The 9,777-nt window shown below is 36.0% G+C and overlaps 1 protein-coding gene across 1 annotated transcript; it reads left to right on the top strand.

The window, feature by feature from the left end:
* Positions 1-79: 79 nt before the first annotated feature.
* Positions 80-9,570, top strand: LOC135695289 (P2X receptor E). The gene is made up of 7 exons (XM_065214297.2): positions 80-755; positions 1,807-1,924; positions 2,623-2,782; positions 4,112-4,261; positions 5,533-5,724; positions 6,189-6,370; positions 7,738-9,570. The coding sequence occupies exons 1-7, from the start codon at positions 618-620 to the stop codon at positions 7,911-7,913; spliced, it is 1,116 nt and encodes a 371-aa protein (XP_065070369.2). The 5' UTR covers positions 80-617; the 3' UTR covers positions 7,914-9,570.
* Positions 9,571-9,777: the final 207 nt, after the last annotated feature.

Here is a 9,777-nt window from a genome sequence, read left to right as displayed (position 1 = left end):
AAGGGGTTGAGCAGCAATATGCGCCTATTTGGAGTTATGTGGTGACCCAATTTATTGCCAAATATTCTTGTTGGAACAATTTGCCCTATTATACTATAATGTTATGCTATTTTTTAACTTACACTTATCCCATCCAAGGCATTTTTGCAGAGCTGTTTGATTGCAATATCTATGTCATGGGTGCAGATGCAAGGAAAATTCTAAGCAACATCCACAAGTTTCCTTTCGTCATTATGCCCAATTGATTTTCAATTTCAATTTTGACTCTAAAAGTATATTTTTGATGGAATAGATTTATCAAAGCCCTTATTACATTTAAAACGTAAAGAAATTATAACATCGCTATAAGGATATCAACTTAGCAACTTGCTCCTGTATTAAGTAGTATTGAGTTTTCAGCAAAATTTGAGAGCACAAAGTTTCCAAAGTGGTTTTGTCGTTGATTGCGTCTCGCAAAATTCCAATTGTGTCCCACTCCACCTCATTGGTCCCACCACGTATCATTGGCCACTCACGATGAAATCGGAAGAGAGACTTCGCGGAATCCCCAAACCAAGAAGAGGCCATCGGGACTATCCCCTTGTGATTTCAGCTTTTCAGCTACATATCTGCTCAAGATGTCGATGTTCCACTACGTTACTTACAAATATGTAGTCATCAAAGACAAAAGACTTGGTTTTGCTTATTATGCTGTTGCAGCATTAATCCTGATCTACACATTCGTACAGATCGTTTTGAATAAAGCGTACTTACAGGTATAAAACTTTGTTGAATGGTACTAATACGATATATCAATAAAGCCTGATAAGAGGAAGTCTGATTCAGAAACGTCCCTGGCCATTTACTGTGTTTCTTTAAACCCTATCATGATTGAGATTTCATAAAAAACTTTTCCAAATACTTCCTTGTTGAACGAATTCAATATGTATATTTGGTTAATGAGCCAAGAAGATTATATTGCAACAAAGCTTCTAGGGAATTTCTGCATCAACAATAACGCCACAGAAAAACAATATCATATATGAAGCAAAATTGTTTAAGAAGTAGAAGGCAAAAAAGTATTTGAAAGAAGGCAAAAAGGATGAGTATATCAAATTTGTCTGCACTTTATGAACAGTAATATCTGTATCAAATAGATCAGATACAAAATCAGAACAATTTGCTCATGTCAAATATATACCGATTAACAACATAGTTGCAAATTGTTTGATTTCTCAAGTTTGGGAATTGAGCTATTTAACTGGGGGATTTAGATTATTTTTCAAAAGCCTACATTTTAGTGTAAGCTCACTTCCTAACTTAGCCCCATCCAGACTGGAAACTTTGTCGCATGCCCGCAATATATTACTCAAATGTTCCATCCATGCACTTTTGCATATTGGCCATACAAAGTCCCTATTTGATTACATTTTAGACTATTAACAATGCAAGTTTTTTCAAATGCATGATTTCAGGAATGCATGCAGTCAGGCGCATGAACTTGCCCACGCAAGAAACAAAGTCTCCAGTCTGCGCCTCCATTAAAAAATGTCCCAGATTAACTTATTTTTGAGTGCTGAATGAAGGAATTTGCAGTTTGCCATAATTTTAGAAAAATTTTGAATGAGGCTTTTTTATACTGAAAATCTTAGCTTAAAATGCCTGGTAATGTAACATGAAAGAAAATGAATGATTTAAAGGTAGGGGGCTAAGAAGACTAGGTCTATATTTACAGGTTATTGTGACAATGGGTCTAAAAGTCAGTTTTTTGCAATTCTATTTTCTAGTTTGCAATTTTTTTATTGGTTCTGCAATTCTTATTTCTAGTTTGACCATTCACCGTCAGGAAATTTTCGTATTATCACTAATTCTCCACCTTTACATGGTCATGAAGGTGATTTAAAACTAGAGAATGAGTACTGCTGCACCAACAATAATATAGCTGGTAAGTGCCCGGTTGGCTGTTTTAGACTTGCACCTTGGATATATTTATACAGTGTATAAATAAATTGTGTTTCACTTTGTATTAAAAAACGTTTTCTATGCATAGATTCTTTTATGAAAGCCCAAAAAGTAATGATTGTCAGTAATAATTAGAAGCTCCATTGATAGGTCAAACTTTCTAGAATATTTCTAAGTTTGTTACACATATTGATAAATTTTGGTATTTAGGAATAAGCGGTGTAAATATAACTTTAAATTAGTATTGATATGGATCTGACATTTCTTGAATGAAAATGGAAAGAAGTGATATATCAAACCTTTTGACATAACAAGTTAAATGGTGTAACATACTTGGTAAATGTAAATTTGGCCATAATTTTCTTTACAGGTGAAGGTGGTTGAAGAAAATGAACTCACTTCCAGGGTCTACACTATGGGGTTTTGAAATCCCACTCCTTGGAAACAATTTTGTTAAAAGATGGGGAGTTTTTTCACCTAGGGACCTTTGTTGGCAAATTTTCAAACTTGTTTAGCAAATAAATGATTGGCCACCCATTTTGTTCTTAATTAGACCTGGACATCTCCTCTGGCAAAAACGCTAGCAATGGTTCTACTCTTTTATTAAGATATTGTTATTGGTTTCAAATTTAGGTAAGAAATTTCAATGTCTCGTACGCAAAACTATGTTCTTCTATTCAGAATCCAAAGACAACCGTTGCAAACCCTGCAGAACATATGATGGTCTTGCTTTGAACTGGCCTGTTGAATCAAAAGCAGTTACCATTGCAACTTTTATTAAGGAAAGATGGGAAGAGACTGGGCACAAGCAAGAAGACATGGAAGATTATATTGTGCTCAGGTAGATATGTGAATATGTAAATTTTCTTTTCCTAAGAGTGATACTTCAATAGTTTGTGTAGAAGAAGAAGAAAAATAGCCTAAACAGGCAAGATGTCTGGTATAAGCAGTGGCAAACAGTTGGAGGGGGGCAAAGGGGACTGGCAAAAGGACCTTTGTTCTTAAACAATGGGCAAATGTAATGTCATCTAATCAAAACAGTAGACTCGCCCTCTCCCCCCCCCCCCAATATTTTGGCCAAGTGTCTGCCACTGGTTGGAAGTGCATGACTTCTCTAGTTTGACATAATTTGTGATGTCTCGTGCATCTCTGTATGTTTTGCAGCTGAGTGCTACAATTGCAAACACAGGGATGATAAAGAGAGTGTTAATTAACAGAGATATATGTCATTTAGCATGAAATCAACAGTTCACTAAGTCATAATTGATACAAGGTCTGAGTAGCCTATCAGAAACTTGACGTGCAGATCTAAAGGCAAACTTTTTCAGACAAAGGTAATGCCTAAAACATCCACACAAAAGACACTTGAAACTCTTGTAGCGAGATTACAGCATTCTTCCAGCTGATTCATTTGTTGTCACCCGGCTGTTTAAAAATCTCAGTAGCAGGGAGTTAAGGAACTTTCAAAGAAGTCTGTGTGATTCTTTAGAATTTCTAAAAGTTGACTAAAAATAGTAGTTCCCAGTACTTAGCTAATGTCACATTCGTTTTCTTAAAGTCATTGTCATTAATGTAAATAAAAATTACTGTCATCAAGGATCATCGGCTATTGTCGTGGTTAATTGTCCAGTAATAATAAAGGCTCAAACCAAACACCAGAATGAAACCCCACACCTGTCACCGTGATGTAAATATTTTTTTCTCTGGCAGTGCCATGAAATATGATCGATTAGGCCCTATGCCAAAATCATTGAGAAAAACATCAAGTTCCAGCGATCAAAATGTTATCAGTTATGGTGAATTCAATGTTCTTTCAGTACCAGTAAAAAGCAGAGCAACTAATGCTGTTTGCCTCTGAATGATCCATGAAGGCCCAATTGCTTTTCCAATAATTAGGGTCTTCGAAATTATAAGCATGCTGAAGAAGCATGATTTTGTTTCTAAACTTATAAATTTTGCCAAATATTTTCTGGTTGTGTCTTTATCAATTCTCTTTTCCCGCAGCGCAAGAGCAATTTGTTTCATTGCTTATTCTTTTGATCCCAACCAATTAAATTCCTTCAATGTTAGTACTGCTACCAAGCGTACATTTAATGCGGTTTTCTGTTTGCAATGTTTTTTAACAAATGCAAACATGATACGTTCAACAAATTTTGTTTTTCTTTTGTAGAGAAGACTCTTACTTTACCCGAAATCCAGAACATGTTTTATTTAAAATCGAGCACTCCATTTCTGCACTTGAGTCATCAGAAGACCCGCTAGCCCTTTCTCATCGCAAAATGGATGGCTGGTTGATGTCAGCAAGCGGTGAGGAAAGAAAGTAAGCTTCTTCTTCTTATTATTAAATGTTATTCAATTGGCATATAGCAAGAAAAGGTAACACAAATTAACAATACAATACGATACAGTCGACTCCGCTTATAGTCACTCAGCTTAAGTCACACCAATGGCTAAGCTACTCAACAACTGGAGTCTACTGCAGGTACCGCGCAGCCATTGGGCTAGCAGGGACTATTATAGCCCCTCCACTTTTTTGCAATAATAGGTTAGAAAACTCTTTGGAAAGTTTATTCTAATTATGCTCTAGCGCCATATTGGATTGTATACTCCCAAGGAGTAGCAGTTTTTCTTTACTGGGAACACTTTCTGTTTCATTTTCTAGGTGTTTTTCTTGCTGTTTTATTATCCCCAAGCTAATTTTATCTATCTTTATAGCTATTGATATCTTCTCTGAAACAGATTGTTTATAAAACCCCAGTAAAAATAAGCCAGTATTTTGAAAAAGGGGCGTTTTCCGGCGTTCTAGTTGGCGTGGCCTCAAAAAAATTTCTGTCACGCCCTGGTCTACTGTACATTGAAATCAGTTTCGTGCAGATCCCAGCTGATTAGACCACTGAAAGAGTTAACAACTTGATACATTCAGTGGCGGCGCCAAGAGAGTATGGGGGGGTCATTACCCCCACTTTCGTCAAAAGATGGTCTACATATTTCTTCTAAAAACGGATTAAAAAGCGCTTGGTAGGGGTAGTTCATATTTCTTAAGGAAAATTAACCTCGTACAAAGCACTGAAAGGAGAAAAGGGGCGTGGTCTCACTGACCACGCCCATTACCCTCCTATTCTGCAGTAGCTGCCGCCGCCACTGGATATATTTTAAGAAACATGTTAACAGGGACGGATTTACGTGGCAAGGATTGGAGGAGGGGATGTAAGATAATGATTGGATTTTGGGGCCACACGTTTTCGGTGACTGGAAAATGATGAAAACGCACTTTTAAAAGATAAAGATAAAGAAGATAAGAAGATAAATAAAGTTAATATTTGCATTATTTTGTTACTATTGAATGTTTCTCCAAAAAAGTGCTTTTTCATTAATCAAGGCAAAATTTACCGGAAGGGCACAACAATATTGGGGGTGTATCACACCCCTTACAGCCCCGGTAAATCCGTCCCTGCTTGTTAAATCATTGAATGTGGAGTTTGCAGCTTAAGATTTTCAAAGATGTTATTATTAACTCGGACATCCTATATGAGTTTAGTTTTCGAGTTTGACTAACTTTCTCGTGATTATCTCTTTCATTTTGGTTTAAAGGTTAAATGGAGGTGATGTACACAAAGCTGACAAGATTCGACTTATTGAATTTCTTAGAGCAGCAGGCATTCAGAGTTTAGACGAAAAAACTGATGCACTAAATTCTAGAAAAAGATCCTTCAGAGAAAACGGAGTTGTCCTTCGTGTACTTATTCATTATGCAAACTCGGCAAATGTTCTTTTTGGAACAACGTGAGTAGAGTTTCTATTATGTTCAAACTTAAGCTTCATTGCCTGTGTTGGGGTCTTAACTGTATGGAAAGCCAGTCTGAAACGAAGTCCTAATGATGGAAAGTATTTGGTAGATTGTTAGAACTTTCTTTCGATGCTAGCACTCTACGAGGAAGTTTGATATATTCGCGCAGAGACATTTTACCATTTGAGGTCAACCTTTTCACACCCTTGCCCCAAATTATCCGACACTGTTTCGGTGTGTGCCTCTTCTCTGCGGTATTATGGTTTTCCAACATAAATCGAGTTACCCTAGATTAATACTCCAAATTTGTCTTTAGATGGCATAGCATAACACTGTTCTAAAAACTTGTGACGTAGTCAGCAATGCGACTATCGCAGTCCTATATGAGAGCAAGCATTCGAGCTATGTAGATGACAGCCTTGGAAATTATGTTTCTATTGTTTTTCTCTTTTTTTCGAAGAGTTCCTGAATATCGTTATATAGTGAGGAGAATACCGTACTCGGACTACAAAGTCAAACAGGAGATTCCGGTTATCGAAGAAAACCGATTCGAGTCTGTGCATAATATGAGTATGGTTCAAAGACGTGTCGTCAGAAAGAGATTCTGTGTTCGTGTTGAGTTCATACAAGCTGGAAAAATAGGTAAGAATTTTAACTGTTGTTCCAGCGAACCGTTTAACCGTTTCTAGTTAACCGTTTTATAGTAGCTTTCGTGTTATTTGTGCGTGGTTAAATGGTTATCGATACAAGGGTTAATTCCAGGGCTGCAGAAGAGGGGGCTCACGGGGTTCGGTCCCCTTATGCTTTTCGAAGGGGGGCTGCACCCCCTCCTTTTTATCGGGCAAGTTCTAAAATATAATGGCTAATTTCTTCCAAGATCAAATCTTTGATTGAACCGATACTACTTTTTTGACATTGGCATTCATGTGTGACCGCAATAGCTCTCTTGATAACTGAAAACTCAATGAATGCTGGTAAGATTTTACTACTTTAAAGTCAATATTTTTAAGATTTTTCTACTCAAGCAGAAGGTAGACATCGGAAGACGATTTAACCCTAGCAAAAATGGAAAGTAAAGAAATTGATATTGAGGAGGCATGGAAGCCAGAACGATTGAAACATTCATTTTGTATACAATATAGAGAAAGCGCTATGACCCCCCTCCCCCCCCCAACCTCTAAATTTTTTGGCTTTTCAGTTTAGGTTAATTTCCGGCAGCAACATTGCTGTTTAAGACGTAGATAACGTTTTATGCGACTCAGACGTGCTCTATTCTTACCAAAGTTTGACTACATACATTCTGTTGACATACTCTACAAACAAAAAATAATAGGCATGACAAAGCAAAATGACAACGAGGCGAGGATACATTATATTGTTAAACAGAATTTTGAATTAAATTCAATATACAACTATTGTATTGCCCCGGCATACTGGGCCTCATCAAAGTTTTCAAATCACTCATTGCTATAGAAACATACATGAAAAACAACTTTATCAAAAGGTTAACTCGCAGGGCACTGATGTTTTGTTCCAAGTCTAAACTCGACTCGGAACTTAACTTAAAAGGATCTCTCTGAAGATGGAAAACCCAGATACTGGATTTCCCAGATTGTGCAAAAAGAACTATAATGGCGACATGTTTCGGGTTATTAGTAAAGCCCAATCGTCGTTCCATCTAGCAGTTTTGGATTCGATCTACACAAACATGAAAAAAATGCTATTTTGTAGAGAGAATAAGTTCTCAACTGGTAATATTTTAAATAGGCCAGCGCTACTGGTTTCGCAACATTTACAGTCATGTGCTCGAATTTCTGGTTGGCCTATTTCGATCCACAATTGGAGATATATATTTCCAAGTGTAGAATTTGCGACCTATGTTCTGACATTATATACTCTGAATAGTATCAGACAAAAAGCTTTAGTATGCTTCAAAATACTTGTTTTTTCAAAGCCATTTTCAATTTTTGTACCACTAAAAGATTAAAGCTTATTTTATTCTATTTTAGGGCAGTTTTCGATGCTCAACTTGGCAATTCATCTTGTTTCTGGTTTTGGTCTTTTGTCAGTCACTGGGTTAATTATAGATACGCTCGCGTTATACGTGTTGACCTCCAGAGTAGTTTATTCCAAGTATATTTACGAATACTCTCCAGATCTAGATAAGAATATTAAACAAAACTAAATTTATTACAGATGATGAAAATTGCATTCAATGCAAAGAAGAACCTGCTTTTTAGGAATCAGCTCGATCTTGTTAGGAATCTTTTTAGGATCTTGTTTGATTCCTATTTTAAATGTTTGATTCATATTTGGTCATTTCAGGGTCAAAAGGTCTTATGCAAAGATATTTCTTGCACTTGGGGGGGAGGGGGGGCGGAGCAAACAGTCAAAATAACGTATATTAAGATTATCCATTTCGATTTTTCTTCGAGGCACAAATTATTTAAAAGATGGTAATGAAGAGTTTTCGGGGTTTGTATTCAAAGTTGCCAACTTGCAGAAATTAATTACAAATTATCTATATTTGTCTTGCAAAATATGAAAAATATCAAGGGATCTCACAACTTTGTTCAAAATCAACTTTTTCTTTTTCTATTTTTGAGGTTCGTGTTATAAAAAAATTGTTTATATAAAAAAGGGGGGAATAGGAGATTCCTCGATGGGTTTGTTGATGGTTTTCTACATTTTTTGGGATTATTCATATTCTCACAAATAAACTCATTATTATAGTTTTCAAATTTTTTTCTGCAATTTTCATTATTTCGCATGCTTGCGTTTCTTTGCTTTGGAAAAAGGCATCCGGCAGGTTCCTGAATTCTTAGGTTCCTCTTAGAGGGGATTTACTGTATTTCTCGTTCACAGCTACCGTGACGTGAGAACTCCTTTTGTATCAACAAAATACGAATAACTATAGCGTAATAGGCAAGCGGCACTGATTGGTCAACCTTTACAGTCATGTGCTCGTGTTTCTGATTGGCCTATTTCGATCCACAACTGGGTATATATATTTCTTAGCGTAGAGTTTTCGATCTATGTTCTGACGTTTTAAACTCTGAAGATTGTCAGACGAAAAGCTTTAGTTTACTAAATGTTTGCTTTTTTCAAAGCCATTTATAGCGTTATTGTAGGATTAGGTATTTGGAATTTTAATGTTAGAATTTGAAGGTTTTCACAAATTTCGAATTAGAATTTCTTGCGTCTTCAATCGCAGTTTATGCATGTTTATTCAAGTAAATACGAGAATCTAATTCCATTCAGCGCATAAATTCAATTTGAAACCTTACGTATAGGCTAGTACTTATGTAGAATAATTTGTAAATTTAGAAAATAATAAATCTATTTAATAACTTCGAATGATATTATTTGCATTCTCTAGATGATGAATTATAAACAAATATATTTTTACAAACATTGAATCTTTATTAATCAAACTTTGATCAAACTTTGTGCTATCATGAAGCAAATTGTGACTGGTTTTGTGCCTTTCTGCTCGAACATTCTCCTTTAAGCATCTAGAAGGTTTTAGCTCATCAAAAAATAGGACAATTTTTCCACATAGATGTTTGACTATTATACACAACTACATGATAACAACATATAATGATATAATTACTTCTACCCACCAAAATAAGTAAACATTCACATATCATCAAAAACAGCTACACTAATCAATTATTAGAAAGAAGCGCTCAATAATTCACACCAAAAAGTTAGTTTGTGCTTTTAACATACAATAAAGTTAACTGATTTTAATTAACAAAGTTAATTGTCGTCGTCGTTTTACAAATCACCGTTAACCCCTAAACAACTAGCACAAATAAATTCCCTCTTTGGGTACTTAGAAAAATGACGGGGATGTGTACCCTGACCCTTTCACATAAAAGATATGCGAATAGATGGCCGACAGGTCAAATGTCGTAGTGGGTAACGCTCATAATAGGAGGGCTTTGGGTAATGCTCATAATAGGGGGGCTTTGGGTAACGCTCATAATAGGGGGGCTTTGGGTAACGCTCATAATAGGAGGGCTTTGGGTAACGCTCATAAT

Source organism: Rhopilema esculentum, chromosome 2 (assembly GCF_057945365.1).
Source record: "Rhopilema esculentum isolate cy_ngs chromosome 2, ASM5794536v1, whole genome shotgun sequence".
Taxonomy (NCBI): domain Eukaryota; kingdom Metazoa; phylum Cnidaria; class Scyphozoa; order Rhizostomeae; family Rhizostomatidae; genus Rhopilema; species Rhopilema esculentum.
The sequence above is the reverse complement of the archived record's forward strand: the minus strand, read 5'-3'. Positions and strand labels throughout refer to the sequence as shown.

Bases quoted from the DNA above. Each gene is read 5' to 3' on its own strand.
- LOC135695289 (XM_065214297.2), top strand. From the start codon at position 618: ATGTCGATGTTCCACTACGTTACTTACAAATATGTAGTCATCAAAGAC. The intron at 756-1,806 runs GTATAAAACTTT...TCTTATTTCTAG, and splicing joins TGAATAAAGCGTACTTACAG to TTTGACCATTCACCGTCAGG. The intron at 5,725-6,188 runs GTGAGTAGAGTT...TTTTTTTCGAAG, and splicing joins AATGTTCTTTTTGGAACAAC to AGTTCCTGAATATCGTTATA.